At 37.3% G+C, this 19,489-nt stretch overlaps 1 protein-coding gene across 9 annotated transcripts in view; it reads right to left on the bottom strand.

Annotated features, from left to right (window-relative positions):
• Positions 1–19,489, bottom strand: part of WASHC3 (WASH complex subunit 3) — an 85,669-nt gene that overhangs the window by 39,183 nt on the left and 26,997 nt on the right. For all 9 annotated transcript variants that reach the window (XR_011483051.1, XR_011483053.1, XR_011483052.1 and 6 more), the window contains one exon: positions 10,923–10,987. Coding sequence is in view for 5 of the 9 variants with exons in the window: in XM_070454049.1 (XP_070310150.1) it covers positions 10,923–10,987 (65 nt within the window). In the remaining 4 variants the exon portion in view is untranslated. The remainder of the gene's footprint in view (positions 1–10,922; positions 10,988–19,489) is intronic.

Raw genomic sequence — 19,489 nt, 5'->3', positions numbered from 1 at the left:
ATTTTAAGAAGTCATTAAAAAAAATTTAAGTATAGTTGGTGTACATAATTATATAAGTCACAGGTGAACAATGCAGTGATTCACAATTTTTAAAGGTAATATTCTATTTACAGTCATTATAAGATACTGGCTATATACTCTGTGCTGTACAATGTATCCTTGTAACTTACTTATGTATAAGTTTGAACCTTTTAATCCCCTCTCGTTACTGCCCTTCCCCACCTCTCTCTCCCACTGTTAACCACTAGTTTTTCTCTATATCTGTGAGTTTGCATCTTTTTTGTTATACTCACTAGAGTTTGTTGATTTTTTTCAGATTCCACACGTATTAGTGGTATCATACAGTATTTGTCTTTCTCTGCCTGACTTGCTTCACTTAGCATAATACCCTCAAAGTCCATCCAAATGGCAAAACTTCATTCTTTTGTATGACTGAATAATATTCTATTGGATATATATATATACACCAGGTCTTTAACCATTCATCTGTTGATGGACACTTAAGAAGTCATTTATTTTTTTAATTGAGATATAATTCACATACCATAAAATCCACCATTTAAAATTGTACAAATTAGAGTTTTTTTTAGTATATTCACAAGGTTTTGCAACCATTGAAAGTTATGTTGCTCAGTCATGTTCAACTCTTTGTGACCCCACAGACTGTAGCCTACCAGGTTCCTCCATCCATGGGATTTTCCAGGCAAGAATACTGGAGTGGGTTGCCATTTTCTTCTCCAGATCTTCCCGACCCAGGAACTGAACCCGGGTCTCCTGTATTGTAGGCAGACGCTTCACCATTACTGCAACCATTACTGCTATCTAATTCTAAAACATTTTCATTATTCCAAAAAGAAACCTAAAACTCATTAGCAGACAAGTTCCCTTTCCTTTCACCCTCATCCTCTTGACGACCATGAATCTACTTTTCTGTGTCTATGGATTTGTCTATTCAGGACATTTCATATAAATAGGATCAAGGATATTTAGCCATTTTGTCAGGATTCTTTCACTTAATAAAATGTTTTCAAGGTTCTTCCATGTTGCAGCATTTATCAGTACCTTATTCCTTTTTATGGCTGAATATTATTCCATTGCATGGATATGCCAATTTGTTTATCCATTCATTACTTGATGAACATTTAGGTTATTTCTACTCGATGGCTGCTATGAATAATGCTAGTGGAACATTTGTGTACAAGTTAAGCAGAACTGCTGAGTCATGTGGTTAACTCCATGTTTGACTTTTTGAGGAACTGTCAAACTGTTTTCCCCAGTGAATGCATCATTTTACATTTCCACCATCAGAATATGAGAGTTATAATTTCTCCATATCCTTGTCAACACTTGTTATTCTGTCTTCATTCCTTTCTTTTCTCATTTCTTTTATTGTGGTACAACATCACTCATTATCAGAGAAATGCAAATCAAAACCACAATGAGGTACCATTACACACCAGTCAGGATGGCTGCTACCCAAGTCTACAAGCAATAAATGCTGGAGAGGGTGTGGAGAAAAGGGAACCCTCTTACATTGTTGGTGGGAATGCAAACTAGTACAGCCGCTATGGAGAACAGTGTGGAGATTTCTTAAAAAACTGGAAATAGAACTGCCATATGACCCAGCAATCCCACTTCTGGGCATACACACCGAGAAAACCAGATCTGAAAGAGACACGTGTACCCCAATGTTCACTGCAGCACTGTTTATAACAGCCAGGACATGGAAGCAACCTAGTTGCCCATCAGCAGACAAATGGATAAGGAAGCTGTGGTACATATACACCATGGAATATTACTCAGCCATTAAAAAGAATTCATTTGAATCAGTTCTAATGAGGTGGATGAAACTAGAGCCCATTATACAGAGTGAAGTAAGCCAGAAAGATAAAGACCAATACAGTATACTAACGCATATATATGGAATTTAGAAAGATGGTAACAATAACCCTATATGCAAAAGAGACACTGATGTACAGAACAGACTTTTGGACTCTGTGGGAGAAGGTAAGGGTGGGATGTTTCAAGAGAACAGCATCGAAACATGTATATTATCTAGAGTGAAACAGACCACCAGCCCAGGTTGGATGCATGAGACAAGTGCTTGGGCCTGGCGCACTGGGAAGACCCAGAGGAATTGGGTGGAGAGGGAGGTGGGAGGGGGTATCAGGATGGGGAATACATGTAAATCCATAGCTGATTCATGTCAATGTATGACAAAAACCACTACAATATTGTAAAGTAATTAGCCTCCAACTAATAAAAATAAATGGAAAAAAAAAGGGTGTTAAGTACATTCACAGTATTGTGCAATCATCACCTAACCAACCTCCAGGATTCTTTTCATGTTGCAAAACTGAAACTCTGTACCACTTAAACAATAACTCCTCATTTTTCTCTCCTTCTAGCCTGTGACAACCACTCCTCTACTTTCTCTGAATTTGTCTATTCTAGGTATCTCATATAGGTGGAATTATACAATACCTGTATTTTTATGACTGTCTTCTTTCATTTATCATGTCTTCAAGATCCATCCATATTGTACCATGTATCAGAATTTCCTTTCAACTTTAAGATTAATAACACTTCACTGTGTGCAGACAATACATTTTGTTCATCCATTCACTTGTGGATGGGTGTTTGGGTGGTTTCTACTTCTGGACTATTGTGAAAAATGCTGCTATGAACATGAGTGTACAAGCATCTATTTGAATCTCTGCTTTCACTTTTTTTGAGTATATGCCCAGAAGTGATTTTTGGAGAAATTGCCATACTGCTTTCCATAGTAATGATATAATTTTACATTCCCACCCAGAGTGCACAAGGGTTAAAATTTCTTCATATTCTTACTGATACTTTTTTGCTTGCCCTCATTCATCTTTAAAATAAATTTAAAGCTACTTTGAATTGTAATTGCTATGAAAACAAAAGAAAAGCTACATACTAGAGTTCCTTTTGTTATATAAAAAAACTCCAAAAATTGTGAAAATCAAATGAGGTTATATACATGAAAACATTTTATAAGTTATAAAGCTTTTAAAATGTTAATGTAATAATAAAACTCTTAACAGCATTTCCAGACTGGATATTCATATTAATATTCTTAGGGGAACAGTATTTGGCTTTTTAACGATCAGAACTGCTCTGGCTTGATTCTGTGTGTGTGTGGTGCGGGTGGGGGGGGGGGGGGCATGCATACCTTTTAATTTTCTTTCATAGAAAGAAGCTTTAAATATATGTTTTAAATGGTTGCTACTTTAAATTACCAGTCACACTTCAATACTAAAATGTGGAAATGAAGATTTCACAATACTCTCAGTATTTTAAACATACACATGAATCACTAAAAATGACTATGTCAGCAAAATGCAGAAAAAAGTATGAAGTCATATTCACGATTTATCATGTATATATTAAAAAAATCTCAATCTTTAGTGGTTATATTGGTAGCTATATTTTAATAAGCATATTTATATAATTTGTGGCATTAAGATTATCAATTAAAGTCAGTAAAAGCAAAATTTTTAAAGTTTAACTTTAAACTCCTTACTGTTTAATTTCTTTAAAAAGAGATATTTTCAAAGATTACTAGGTTGACCTCAACTAAAACTGAGCCAAAATTTAGAAAGAAAAGGACTAACCACATACAAATCAGTACTTTTTAGCAAACAGGATGCTGTGTACATGTTATTTCTGTCATCTTTCTCCCATTTACATGAACAAGACCATCAACCACAATCCCTGCTGTCCTCATCCTTTCCTTATACCATTCCTTGTTCCAGTCATAGAATCCAGGACTGGCAGGTCAGGAGAACCCTTCTCTGTAAAGAGACTGGGGTAAGGGAGGGCTCATAACCCAAACAGGGACAATCAGAACGCTTCCCTAGAAATAAGCTATGGACTATGAAGAGGAGGTTCTCTTTCCTTTCAGTTGGTGAAACTAGCAATATTACAGCCATTTAAAATATAAAGCAAATATTATTTGCTAATTCCTTTTTTTCCAGGAGGAAGCTCATCAGCAGTAGGAGAAAAGTAGATTATCATGCCACGTTTGATTAAAGGCAGACCGAGGGACAGGTGAGAGAAAGTATCAAGCAGCCAGCAGTAACGGTGCTGTGCCCCTGACTGTGTCCTACTTAGACTTCTTACGGATGTGAATCAATAACTTCCCTTTTTACTTTAGCTAGTGTGAGTTACGTTTCTGTGATCCTGTACATAAAGGAGTCTTAAAATATAAATATCATTGATCTGATTTGTTTTCATTAAAAAGAGATTTACATCTGTGCTTAAAAGCAAAACCACTTTGATGGCAAACGTTATATACATTCTTTGGAAAAAGATGTATTTATGCACCAGTAAATGGTTTAAAGATATTTTTCATTTTCTGTAAATTTAAAACAGTTGAATTTAAAGCAGATGAAGTGCCAAAAACACTGCTAGTGCAAGTGCTGCTGAGCAGCAGGGTTGTGGGGAGAGGGTGTGACAGTCATTCAAACAACTTTTCAGTATCAGCTACAGTGCACACAGTCGTAACGTCACACGATACCTGTCAACTATTGTCATTCTCAGTGCTGGTCGCTCAGCCGTGTCTGACTCTTTCTGACCCCATGGACTGTAGCCCGCCATGTTCCTCTGTCCATGGGATTCTCCAGGCAAGAATACTGGAGTGGGTTGCCATTCCCTTTTCCAGGGGATCTTCCTGACCCAGGGATCGAACTCAGGTCTGCCTGCGTTGCAGACAGATTCTTTACCACCTGAGCCACCTATGCAATGGCAATAAGTGGTCTTAAACAAATAGCCAAACACTGAATTCCTGAACTAAGATTACATTGACTATATAGACATCTGGGATAGTTAAAAAAAAAAAAAAAGACAATTTTGAGTACAGTAACTAGTAAGACTGATTTCAGTATTGTATTTACTCAAACTACACACACTTTGGTCTTTTCTGTTTTTTTGGGGGTTTTTTTTTTTTGCATTTCAGTGCTACATTTATTTTCTCAGTTCAAATATATAATTAATAATAATTGGTTCAAAGACAATAAATGAGAATTCAGATAATAAATGAAATTTTGATAAACACAAAAACTTGCAATTGAGAATTTGAATACCCATCAAGGCAGGTATACCTGTTCTTTGCTGTGGTAAGCAGATTTCCCAGCCAGAGAAACAACGTAATACCTAATATGATAAAGAAAAAGCAAGCTAACTATCCTAGGTAAGATGGGTTTCTCCTGTTTATCTTGGGGTTCTTTACATCCCAATAGCTCCCCTAACTTCTTGCTTGCTAGAAGGTAGATCCCAACTGTTTTTAACACTATTTCTTCAATATTTTTATTATCTCTTATCTCTTACTGTCGTGAAGCAACAGTTACAACTGGACATGGAACAACAGACTGGTTCCAAATAGGAAAAGGAGTACGTCAAGGCTGTATATTGTCACCTTGCTTATTTAACTTATATGCAGAGTACATCATGAGAAATGCTGGGCTGGAAGAAGCACAAGCTGGAATCAAGATTGCTGGGAGAAATATCAATAACCTCAGATATGCATATGATACCTCACTTACGGCAGAAAGTGAAGAGGAACCAAAGAGCCTCTTGATGAAAGTGAAAGAGGAGAGTGAAAAAGTTGGCTTAAAGCTCAACATTCAGAAAACTAAGATCATGGCATTTGGTCCCATCACTTCATGGGAAATAGATGGGGAAACAGTGAAAACAGTGGCTGACTTTATTTTTTGGGGCTCCAAAATCACTGCAGATGGTGATTGCAGCATGAAATTAAAAGATGCTTACTTCTTGGAAGGAAAGTTATGATAACCCTAGACAGCATATTAAAAATCAGAGACATTACTTTGTCCACAAAGGTCCATCTAGTCAAGGCTATGGTTTTTCCAGTGGTCATGTATGGATGTGAGAGTTGGACTATAAGGAAAGGTGAGCACCAAAGAATTGATGCTTTTGAACTGTGGTGTTGGAGAAGACCCTTGGGAGTCCCTTGGTCTGCAAGGAGATCCAACCAGTCCATCCTGAAGGAGATCAGTCCTGGGTGTTCATTGGAAGGACTGATGTTGAAGCTCAAACTCCAATACTTTGGCTACCTGATGTGAAGAGCTGACTCATCTGAAAAGCCCCTGATGCTGGGAAAGATTGAGGGCAGGAGAAGAAGGGGACAACAGAGGATGAGACAATTGGATGGCATCACCGATTCAATGGACATGGGTTTGGATGGACTCTGGTAGTTGGTGATGGACAGGGAGGCCTGGCGTGCTGCAGTTCATGGGGTTGCAAAGAGTTGGACACGACTGAGCGACTGAACTGAACTGAATTGGCTCTTGTGATCAGTCTCCAACAGTGGACTAATCACAGTTTTCTGACATTGTTTTTTCCTGTCCTATATTTTCCAGCCAGTATGCCAGTCAGTAGTCAAGGACTGGTTGTTGTTGTTCAGTTGCTAAGTCATGTCTGACTCTTTGTGACCCCATGAACTACAGCACGCCAGGCTTCCCTGTCTTTCACTATCTCCCAGAGTTTGCTCAAACTCATGTCCATTGAGTAGGTGATATCATCCAACCATCTCATCCTCTGTTGCCCCTCTGTCTCATCCTCTGTCACCAAGGACTGGTAATTACCTTGAATGGAATACCAGTTCAGCAAGAACTAGAAAAATGGAACAAATTAAAAAACCTGTTTTTGGAATTGTTCAGTTGGGGAATTGAGATCAATTCTATGCTCAACTAGTCAAAATCCAACCTTTAATCTATTATGTTCTTCGGTAGCAGGAGACAGGCAAATCACTGGCAGATAAGGAATGCCCTTAGAGGGCAAGAAAGTCTGCTAGATATGCCTTGAATATAATTAAATAAAGTTTTCTTGCTTTCCAGTATCCTTTTGGTTAACACTAATAAATCTCTTATCTCAGTGAGAAGTAGGCTGAGGTGGTTACTTTTATTCCCGGCAAACACAGCCATGGTCACTGCACAGTCTGAGAAAAGGGTATAAATGTCTTTTGAATAGATATATCCAGGACAAATGCCAACTGAGCTGGTTCTGTTTAAAGCCTGCATAACTCGATTTCTTTAGCCAAATCAGTATGCTGCAAACTGCACTCTCTTACTAACATTAAGAATGTGACCAGTTAAATTTAAATTTCAGAAGTCTGTTCTTTACTACCAAGTTGAAAATACAGATTTTTCAGTTTTGGAAAACAGAGAATATAACTCAAAAGGATAATTACTCTGTGTACATTAAATATGTCTGTGTTGAGACCACAATGGTATACAGGCAACTACGGGACTATAAACAAGTTGTGATCTGAGAGCCTGGTAAATCCAGTTGTTTAGAACTTGCTACATAATTCTTCCATTAAAACATTCATAAATCACAACTAACATTTACTGAACATTTACTGCTTGTCTAGAGCTGTTTTGAGTGCTTACTTACTCTGAATGAATCTATAAAGGGTGAACTCTTCTATTTCACATTTATGAGGAAACGGATGCACAGATTGATTAGGTAATTAGTTCAGGGTCATACAGCTAGAAAGGGGCAGGGCAGAATCTGGACCTCAGCAAGTAGGCCATTTCTAAAGTCTGCCTTAGACTGAGACTTAACCATCATGAATTTCATCTCTTGCTGGACAGGTTCAGAGGCTAGACTATTTATCTTGGAGTAGTAAAAGTAGTAATTACTAGTAATAGTAACCTTAGTTATGGGACATAAATGAAACCATAGAATAGGATAGGGAGAAACATTTTTCTTTTTCTTGGTAAGAGAATATAGGCATTGACTGAAAAAATTTGTAAGGCATGATTTATCTGCTCTGTATTTCTAAAACAGATCAACCTGAAAATTTTCTATTTTCTTTCCTTTCCATCAACTTGTGTGTATGATGACAAAGGTGACAAAGGTATTATTCACATATCTTTTTAATTCACTGAATTTTTTAAAACTAATTTTTACAAGCTAAGAACTAATTTTTACAAGCTAGAACCAAGAACTAAGCCTTGGTTATATAAGCCCTATTGTCATTTTTAAAAACTTAGATTTTTAAGAAGATTAAATAATCACCCAGAAGTAGCAAACAAATACTATTTGGTAATTACTGGCATTTTCTTCAGTTTTATAGACTTTCTAAAATTCAGTGATAGTCATTTTTGTAGGAAAATAGCCAGGTTCTCTTCTCCCTTGTCAAGTAAACTGTTTTGGTTCAAAGTTACGTACTCTTAGTTTCCAAACTGTTATAAACACAAGCTAATTGAATAACAGAGTATTTTCTGATCAGTATTTATTCCTATATTAACCTCAGTTTCGCTCTTTGTTCAGACAAAGAACAGTAAATCTAAATATAAATCTGTGCAAACAGATTTAGACTACTTCTTCCTACAGTTACATAAGTCTCTCTCACTACCGAGGGCTAAAAAAAAGTTTATGTTTATACTTTAAAAGAGAAAAGAACCATCTTTACTGAAAGTTCTTGGCTTAGGCTTAATATGTACCTAAATAAAAGCACACTCTTTCCTTGGATGGCGCATTTTCTTCTTCATCTCAGGCTTTCTCCTTAAAGCAAGGCTTCTTAACTTTTATGTAAACATGACTCCTGAAGTGACAGAAGTCCTCTTTAACAAGGTGGTTGATTCCACTTATCATATCTAGCTAAATGTAGTTGCAGCTGGTTTTCTAGTGGTAGTGGTGATAGGTTATAGTGAGTCACCCTACTCCAACCAGCGCCCCTTGTGACCAATGGCATGTACTCATGAGGTAATGGGTCAGAATTCAGGCTCCAGGCTGTGGTTGAGGAGCAGCTTTTCTGTAAGACAACGTTAACTGTTACTGGAATTCTACCCTAAAACTTGGCACCACCTTGCAGCTGAATGTTTCTCAACATTTACAGACAATGACGTGTGCTCAAACTTGCTAAGTGAGATACATCAAGAAAGTACTGGGGGTCCTGGGGGTTCTCCCCTTGGTAGTCATCCACTAACTTCTTAAAAGGGTGATACCTAAATGGGATCTTAAAGAACATGAAATCAGCCTGGCCAGTAAGATGGGGGAAGGAAGTTCCATGGGGAAGAATACAAATCTTCAAAGACACCAGGAAAATGGTACCGTCAGAGAACCATATAAACAGTCCGCTGCAGCTGTGAGACAGGGATGCATGGATGAGTGGCAAGAAATGAAGCCAGAGTCTCGATGACAAATGCAGTTATTTGCAATTCTAAGATGTCAGGGCACATTCTAGGGTCAGCAGAGAGTCACAGGAAGACTTGTATGTATCAACAGATGAACTATATGAAGACATCCACTAAGTTTTTAGTGGATGGACTGAAAAAGAATAGAAAAACCCCAAAGGAGCAATTAAAACAAATCAGGTGAGAAATGATGAGGGCTTGAACTAAACAGCAATGGCATGGAGGCACATGGTCAGATGTGAGATTAAAAATGAGAAAACCACAGTGACTGACATAGTGAGGAGAAGGGAGAAGGGCAGAATCAAGGGTGACTTTCAAGTTGCTAGTGTGGGTAGCCAGTTGAAGTAAATGATTATGAAGGAGTTTTAGGCTGGGCAGGGGATGCAATGCAGCCAGGAGGGGGTGGACGGAATTGAGAACCAGCACATGCTGATGCTTATAAGGCTGCTAGTTCCCCAAATTATTACATTTTCTCTAGAGAGAAAAGTCATCATTTTAAAGGTCATTTTAGCTCTCTGTTAGTACAGAAGCTCTACTGTGTATTTCCAGAAGCAAAAAAGAGGTCATCACCAATGTTAGATATATTTACAATATATATTCCAATGAGTACCAAAATGGATTGGACCCATATGTTCAATTCACATTAAAGTATGTGTCACAATCCATCTGCTTTTAAAGTGTGTCAGAAATAATTTCCAGAACAAATGCCAAATATCCTGGAGATGTTTAGTTCAAATTACCAATCCATACCATTGTACTTGAACTGTTTGCTACTGAAATATATACTAAATGGAGATACGTGCAGGAAATCTCTTCTTCTAGACTTCAAAAAATGTTTTTAAATTTCATATTTTGAAATATAAAATGAGAAAAAGATTGTATATATGAAAGAAAAAAATGCATATTTTCTTGAAGGGCTCAGAGCCAAGAAGAATTCCAAAGTATCCTGCTAGTACAGTATGAATGCCTGGAGAGCTAACATAGCTAAATACATTGGGGTGAACAAAAACCCCGAAACTGGAAAGACTCTTTACATGTGTCTAGATACTTGCAAAAAAGAATAGTTCTGAATAATCCATTAAGATATATCTTATCCAGGATGAGCTGTGTAGCCAGGTCTGCCTGGCTATTGTCAAATAACTGTCAAATTTCTGAGCCACAACTTTTCAGCATTTTTCAAAAAATTTTTTTATAAAACTCACACAAACAATATCTAGTTCCATAATAACCATTACTATACACTTAGAGTTACTCTATTTACTTTCCCATCTGGCTCAACCTAGATCATGTAAAGTAAATTTCCTATACACTAAGGTCTTATACAGATACATAAAAAACTGCTGAGTGACTGAACAACAACAAATTAAGAAAAAGAGGATGGGGAGGGAGGGAGGGAGGGAGAAAAAAGCAGCACATTAAGAAAAGGAACAATGCTTCTTGTGGACACTACTGCTGTGCAACAAAAATGTCATCAATTTCCATCTCTTTTGCATATACAGGTTCATCACCAATTTATTGAAAATACTCCTAAAATGTTTTAAGGCTAATTTTAGTAGTATAGCATAGATTTTCCACTTTTTAAACATAGCAGACACACTATTTGTGGAGGAAGTTTCCTTGACCATAAAACAATGTATAAGAAAAACATATATAGAGCTTGAAATGTTTTTATGATGACTAGTAAATTCAACACCTTGATAGTAATATCATTGTATCAGAAGAACTACTTACTCAAGAAGATCTGGGTCTAGTCCTTCCGATATCATTTTGTTTCTTATTGCCATCACTGGAACACCCTAGGCAAAGAACACAAGATAATTCAATTATTAAACACGCCTCCATCATAAGACATACAAATAAACCAATGCAACAGAACTGAAAGCCCAGAAATAAACCCAAACAACTAACACTGGACAAGGGAGCCAAGAATACTCAATGGAGAAAAGAGTCTCTTCAATAAATGGTGCTGGGAAAATTAGATATTCACAGGTAAAAGAATAAAACTTGATCACTATCTTGTACCACCCATAAGAACTAACTTGAAATGGGTTAAAGACTTAAATGTAAGACCCAAGACCATGAAACTCCCAGAAGAAAACACAAAGACTCCTTGACACGGGTCTTAAGTAATGGTTTTACAGAAATCATACCTAAAGACTAAGAGACAATGTAAAAAGCAAACAAGTGAGACTACATCAAACTAAAAAGCTACACAGCAGAAGAAACCATCAGCAAAGAGAAAAGACAACCTATGAGATGGGAAAAATATTTGCAAATCATATACCTGATAAGAGGTTAATATCTAAAATATATAAAGAATTCATACAACTCAAGAGCAAAAAAACCAAATAATTCAAATAAAAAATGGGCAAAGAACTTGAATAAACATCTTTCCAAAGAAGATATATGAATGGTCAACAGATATATGAAAAGATGCTCAACATCACTAGCCACTAGAGAAATGCAAATTAAAATCACAATGAGATATCACCTCATGCCTGTTAGAATGGCCATGATTAAAAGAAGATAACAAATGCTAGTGTGGATATGGAAAAAAGAAAACCCTGCACACTGTTAGTCACACGGTAAACTGGTACAGCCACTGTGGGAAACAGTATAGTATATAATTCTCAAAAAAATGAAAAGAACTACCACATGGTCCAGCAATTCCAGTTCTGACAGCATATCCAAAAAACCCCCAAAACACCACCTGGAACCGATGTCTGCATCCTCACGTTCACACCAGCACTATTTACAATAGCCAAGACATGGAAGCAACCAACATGTCTACTGAAGGATGAATGGATAAAGAGTGTATATACATATACACACAACGGAATATTACTTAGCCATAAAAACCAACAGGATCCTACCATTTGTGACCACATGGGTGGATTCTGAAAGCATGATGCTAGGTGAAATAAATCAGACAGAGAAAGACAAATACTGTATGATCTCACTAATATGTGGACTCTAAACACAAAACAAAAAGCCAAACTCCTAGACAAAGAGATTAGACTTGTGGTTCCAGAGCCAGAGAGGAGGGGCAGGAGGATTTGGAGGAAGATGGTCAAAAGGTACAAACTAGTAAGAGTTATAAATAAATATGGACTAGGGATGTAATGTACAATAGGAAGACTACTGGTAATACTTATATATGATATAATGAAAGTGTTAGTCACTCAGTTGTGTCTGACTCTTTGCAACCCCATGGACTGTAGCCCACCAGGATCCTCTGTCCATGGAATTCTCAAGGCAAGAGTACTGTAGTGAGTAGTCATTCCCTTCACCAGGGGATCTTTCCAACCCAGGGATCGAACCCAGGTCTCCTGCACTGCAGGCAGATTCTTTACCGTCTCGGCCATCTGACAGTAAATCCTAAGAATTCTCATTACAAGTGAACTTTTTTCTTTCCTTTATATTGCAGCTATATGAGGCTGTGGATATTAACTAAACCTATTGTTGTAATCATTTCAAGATAAAAGTGAACCAAAACATCATACATCTTAAACTTATATAATGATGTATGTCAATTATTTCTCAGTAAAACTGTAAAAATATAGAAGCCAGAATAAAGGCCTCCTCTATATGGTTCATTATTTTAAATAGCTCTTATTTTTGCTTTTATATTAATATGTGCATAGCACTTGAATAATCTAATAAGGTATATATTTTAACTGACTTAATGGAATCAGTGCTATAAAATACCACATAAGCCCAAATTAAATCATTTAAATTTATCCATTACTGATTCTGCTGGATAGAAGCCAGATATCATATTCTCACTCTTCTTATATCACCAAAAAAAGAAAACACTGATAAGTCAAATTATTAAGGCCTTGGCCAGGATGGTGCCATGAACACTTAACGATATGAATAAATGTCTTTTCAAATCAAGATTTCAGGGCCTTCTCCTCTTAAGTATAGCTATGTCAATGTTCCTTTCGTAAGCAAACGGTCCAATTTCACTTGGACACATTACACACAAAGGTCAAACAGAATTCAAGAACTCTTCTGGGATTACATTATATATCGTCTCGATACCAATACAAACACAATGTAATGATAGTACTAGAAGTGTGTAAGTCACAAAAATATTGAGAACATGTGAATTTCAAAGTTCAGGATAAGAACATCAAAACAGAAGAGGATATGTCAGAAATAAATATAAATTTACTTGAAAAGGGGATGGATTTGGTATAAACATTTATTGAAAGCTCACTTATACAACTCCAAGGGGAGCAGATGCAATCAAGTCTCTTTGTCAACTCCCCCGCTTTCCCAAAAGATGAGGCAACACTAGTCTGATGTGTTAAATCTGAGGACCTGGATTGTATAACCTTCAAAAGTACGTGGGGTCAGCACGCTTTAAAAGGCGGTACCTATGGTGGGGACCCTCTCCCTCATGCTGCTCCATCCCCCACGGCAGAGAGGGCAAGCCGAGCTAGGGTCCACAGGGAACGCTCCATGGCCTCCCAGCGCTGCTGTGCGCCCTCCTCTCTGGCCCTCCCTTCTCACTGGTCAGCTGTGGCCTCCAGCTCTGAACTTCACGTAGAGAAGAGGCGCTCCAGTCCAGTCTCACAGAGCCTCACCCGAAAGTTTCTGGGCGCTAACCTAGATGAGGCTCCCCTGCTTCCTTCTGCAGCTCCTTCTGTGTTCTCTGGTCTCAGGGGTCTTACAGAGTGAGATAACTTTATTGGGGTGAGCAGCAGAATTCTGATATCACAATCCCACACCTCAGGGTTTAACACCACAATGGCAGCGCAGTGCTTTATGATAAAAAAATAAAGACGTAATCAGCCCCTGCCATCAGAGAGTATAGTCTTAATAGATGTGTTAAAAAGATGACCACAATACAGTCATAAAATTGGTAACAGAGATCTGCACAATGGGCAAGGTGAGATCCAAGGAAAGGAAGACTAAGTAAGAACCAGCAAAGAATTCACTGAGGTGAGTCTTAAAGAGGGGACAGGAATTTATTAAAAGCAAACAAATAAACACAAAGACTTAGAAATATATATAAATCTTCAAATAATCTACTATACATAAACTTTCAAAAATATTTTAAAGAACAAATATAGGTATTTCTCTACAAAAGGCTGATTTTATCTTATATTTCACCCAATAAATATATATTGAGATCCAGGCAAGTATATAAAAAACAATGAGTGAAACGGATTATAAATTTAATATGCAGATATTTCAAAGTTAATGACCATAAATCTATCATGGAAGTGGTACAGTCCAGTTTAGTCACTCAGTCATGTCTGACTCTTTGCAACCCCACAGACTGGAGTATGCCAAGCCTCCCTTTCTATCACCAACTCCTGGAGTCTACTTAAACTCGTGTCCATTGAGTTGGTGATGCCATCCAACCATCTCATCCTCTGTCGTCCCCTTCTCCTCCTGCCTCCAATCTTTCCCACCATCAGGGTCTTTTCAAATGAGTCAGTTTTTTGCATCAGGTGGCCAAAGTATTGGAGTTTCAGCTTTAGCATCAGTCCTTCCAATGAACACCCAGGACTGATCTCCTTTAGTATGGACTGGTTGGATCTCCTTGCAGTCCAAGGGACTCTCAAGAGTCTTCTCCAACACCACAGTTCAAAAGCATCAATTCAGCACTCAGCTTTCTTTATAGTCCAACTCTCACATCCACACACGACTACTGGAAAAACCATAGCTTTGACTAGATGAATCTTTGCTGGCAAAGTAATGTGTCTGCTTTTTAATATGCTATCTAGGTTGGTCATAACTTTTCTTCCAAGGAGCAAGCGTCTTTTAATTTCATGGCTGCAGTCACCATCTGCAGTGATTTTGGAGCTTCTCCAAAATAAAGTCTGTCACTGTTTCCATTGCTTCCCCATCTAGTTGCCATGAAGTGATGGACCGGATGCCATGATCTTAATTTTCTGAATGTTCAGTTTTAAGCCAACTTTTTCACTCTCCTCTTTCACTTTCATCAAGAGGCTCTTTAGTTCTTCTTCACTTTCTGTCGTAAGTGTGGTATCATCTGCATATCTGAGGTTAGTGACATTTCTCCTAACAATCTTGATTCCAGCTTCTGCTTCATCCAGTCCAGTATTTCTCATGATGTACTTACTCTGCATATAAATTAAATAAGCATGGTGACAATATACAGCTTTGATGTACTCCTTTCCTGATTTGGAACCAGTCCGTTGTTCTATGTCCAGTTCTAACTGTTGCTTCCTGACTCACATATAGATTTCTCAGGAGGCAGGCAGGTGGTCTGGTATTCCCATCTCTTTAAGAATTTTCCAGTTTGTTGTGATCCACACAGTCAAAGGTTTTGGCATAGTCAATAAAGCAGTAGATGTTTTTCTGGAACTCTCTTGCTTTTTCAATAATCCAATGGATGTTGGCAATTTAATCTCTGCTTCCTCTGCCTTTTCTAAATCCAGCTTGAACATCTGGAAGTTCATGGTTCAGTACTGTTGAAGTCTGGCTTGGAGAATTTTGAGCATTACTTTGCTAGCATGTGAGAGGAGTGCAATTGTGCGGTAGTTTGAGCATTCTTTGGGATTGGAATGAAAACTGACCTTTTCCAGTCCTGGCCACTGCTGAGTTTTCCAAATTTGCTGGCATATTGAGTGTAGCACTTTCACACCATCATCTTTTACAATTTGAAACAGCTCAACTGGAATTCCATCACTTCCACTAGCTTTGTTCATAGTGATGCTTCCTAAGGTCCACTTGACTTCAAGTTCCAGGTGAGTGATCATACCATTGTGGTTATCTGGGTCACGAAGATCTTTTTTGTATAGTTCTTCTGTGTATTCTTGCCACTTCTTAATATCTTTCGCTTGTTAGGTCCATACAATTTCTGTCCTTTACTGAGCCCATCTTTGCATGAAATGTTCCCTTGGTATCTCTAATTTTCTTGAAGAGATCTCTTGTCTTTTCATTATAGGGGACTGGAATGCAAAAGTAGAAAGTCAAGAAATACCTGGAGTAACAGGCAAATTTGGACTTGAAGTACAGAATGAAGCAGGGCAAAGGCTAACAGAATAGAGTTTTGCCATGAGAACGCACTGGTCATAGCAAACATCATCTTCCAACAACACAAGAGAAGACTCTACACATGGACATCACCAGGTGGTCAACACCAAAATCAGACTGATTATATTCTTTGAAGCCAAAAATGGAGAAGCTCTATACAGTCAGCATAAACAAGACCAGGAGCTGACTGTGGCTCAGATCATGAACTCCTTATTGCCAAATTCAGACTTAAATTGAAGAAAGTAGGGAAAACCACTAGATCATTCCGGTACGACCTAAATCAAATCCCTTACGATTATACAGTGGAAGTGAGAAACAGATTCAAGGGATTAGATCTGATAGACAGAGTGCCTGAAGAACTATGGATGGAGGCTTGTGACACTGTATGGGAGGCAGTGATCAAGACCATCCCCAAGAAAAAGAAATGCAAAAAGGCAAAATGGTTGTCTGAGGAGGCCTTAACAAACAGCTGTGAAAAGAAGAGAAGTGAAAGGCATAGGAGAAAAGGAAAGATATACCCATTCGAATGTAGTTCCAAAGAACAAAAAGGAGAGATAAGAAAGCCTTCCTCAGAGATCAATGCAAAGAAATAGAGGAAAACAACAGAATGGGAAAGAAGTGGGACAGATCTTGCCAAATTAAGTTCAAATTATTTTTAATTACAATCCTTATTTTTATTTTTTCCCATTTATTTTTATTAGTTGGAGGCTAATTACTTTACAATATTGTAGTGGTTTTTGTCATACATTGACATGAATCAGCCATGGATTTACATGTATTCCCCATCCCGATCCCCCCTCCCACCTCCCTCTCCACCCGATTCCTCTGGGTCTTCCCAGTGCACCAGGCCCGAGCAGACGAATGGATAAGGAAGCTGTGGTACATATACACAATGGAATATTACTCAGCCATTAAAAAGAATTCATTTGAATCAGTTTCTAATGAGATTGATGAAACTGGAGCCCATTGTACAGAGTGAAGTAAGCCAGAAAGATAAAGACCAATACAGTATACTAACGCATATATATGGAATTTAGAAAGATGGTAACGATAACCCTATATGCAAAACAGAAAAAGAGACACAGATGTACAGAACAGAATTTTGGACTCTGTGGGAGAAGGCGAGGGTGGGATGTTTTGAGAGAACAGCATCGAAACATGTATATTATCTAGGGTGAAACAGATCACCAGCCCAGGCTGGATGCATGAGACAATCCTTATTTTTAAAATCAATTAATGTATTAAAAATTTAATCCTTACTTAAAAAGAAAAAAAAGCCCAGAAAAGAGAGGTGTAGCAAGAGTCAGAGATGCCTTCTACAACTATAATCTCTTATTTTGGCTATGGAGGAGAAAAAGTTAGGTTAGAGGAGGCTGGGAAAGCAAAGGCTTTCAGATTCACAAGTTACCAGGAAGACTCTCTTGTGGAAGAGGCAAGGCTGTCATTTACAGGCCCATCTACATTTTCACCTTCATAACTGCTATGTTTTATATTATAAATTTGTAAAATTTAATCTATTAAGACTCTGATGGCAACAGATACTTTAATGTATCCTAAATACTAGATGGATGAAAATAAATAGCATCATTGTAGAATTCTCTTCAAAACCATACTTCTCAAAACAATACTGGGTATTGCCATGGGGCAATCTTAAAGGTATTCTGCAAAGTGAAAATACGGTAGGTTTAGAAGACAAAGGAGATAGAAGACAAAATTTTGGATCTTTTGCTAGCTTATGAGGTTTAAGGATAAATGAAAGATAGGGAGAAAAAAGCAATTATTTGCTTTAGGGCATCCAGTGTGAACAGACTCTAACATTTGGAATAAAGTATGCTCAAGATTAAAATTTGCACCATTTTAAAATATACTACCTGGAGCTAAGACTTGAAAGATTTTGAAATAAAATATACTTCATAATAACTTTTTAATAAAAATTATTTAACAGTAGAGGAGAAAGCTGGCCACTTGAAAAACAAGTTTGGAAATTTTTACTTGATAATTTAAATGCCACTAAACTCTTTCGTATAACAGGGAAAATTAGAAGTTTGAAACATTGCATTAAAAAAACACTGAAGTGCTAGGGAGAAATGGGGAAAGATCAGAGTTAAGGTCATACTTTAAAAAAACTCTCACAGTTTTTATTAACTATGGTTTGATGGTATAAGGTCTTTGAAACTCAACTACATGATTTATTTATTATAATTTAGCATAATCCACAGGCTATCATTGGAAAGGTTATATAAACAAGTTATAAAGCCAAGAAAACAGAAGGGAGGAGAAATGAGGACTGAAAAAGTTTCCTAAAATATAGCAGAGAAACTGTGTACGGGATTGGAGAGGGGAGGCAGTGGGTGGAAAGGGAGAACTGGGGAACAGGGAAGTTGGTAAAATTAGAAAAGCTTCCTATTTTAACATTAGTTTTATGGAAATGGTTACAGTATAAGAATAAGAGAAGCCTGAGTCTGTAAGCTCTGTGTTTTATCCTTAGCTTCTTAAGACTGATTACATCAGGAGAATACAGATATTACTAAAATTTGGTGCATCTTTAGTCATTTCTGTATATGACTATAAAGAAAAATACATATAACTATCTTACCCTATATTAAAGGCTCTACTATTATCATTACCTTAATACAAATCTGATTAAAGTGCAATATAAAAGTAATTTGGCCTATGTTCCAAACGATCTATTCCAAAGAGATTTGCTGCTATGTTTCCAGATATGTTGGTTAGAAAATGTTGTTTTGCTATATTCTTCCTTAGAGCTTAAGAAACGGAGTCTGGCTTGTTAGACATCAAAAAGAAGCATCCAATTTCTGATCTCCAAAAGACAAAGCTACTGGTGGTCTAAGGAGGACATGAGAGACCTCAAAACTGAAGTCTCCTGAACTGTGGGATTATTTTTGGCAGGTGATAATGGTAGTTTGTCCAACATAAGTAATGAAGAAGAGAGAAAGCAGCCATAAGCCTGAGGTTCCAAAAAATCATGTCTGTATTTGCGTCACTGGAGAAAGTGTGTAAAGAAGCCACACTAATGAAATTATGATGGCAACACTAATAGTTAAACACTACTTTCTATATCACAAAAACTGTTGGAGGCTTATAGGACTGCCAGTATTTACATCTATTTATTATTATGTTAATGAAAACCAAGATACTAAATTCCTTTATAAATCCTGTTGAAATTCTCCTACAGTTTCAGATTAGAAGAGGGAGGGGGAAAAAACCCTCTTACTCAATCTAACAGAAATAAATGACTTTCCTTTTTAAAAATAATAATA

Source organism: Odocoileus virginianus, chromosome 23, assembly GCF_023699985.2.
Source record: "Odocoileus virginianus isolate 20LAN1187 ecotype Illinois chromosome 23, Ovbor_1.2, whole genome shotgun sequence".
Taxonomy (NCBI): Eukaryota; Metazoa; Chordata; class Mammalia; order Artiodactyla; family Cervidae; genus Odocoileus; species Odocoileus virginianus.
Note: the sequence above shows the minus strand (reverse complement) of the source record. Positions and strands in the feature narration are given on the sequence as shown.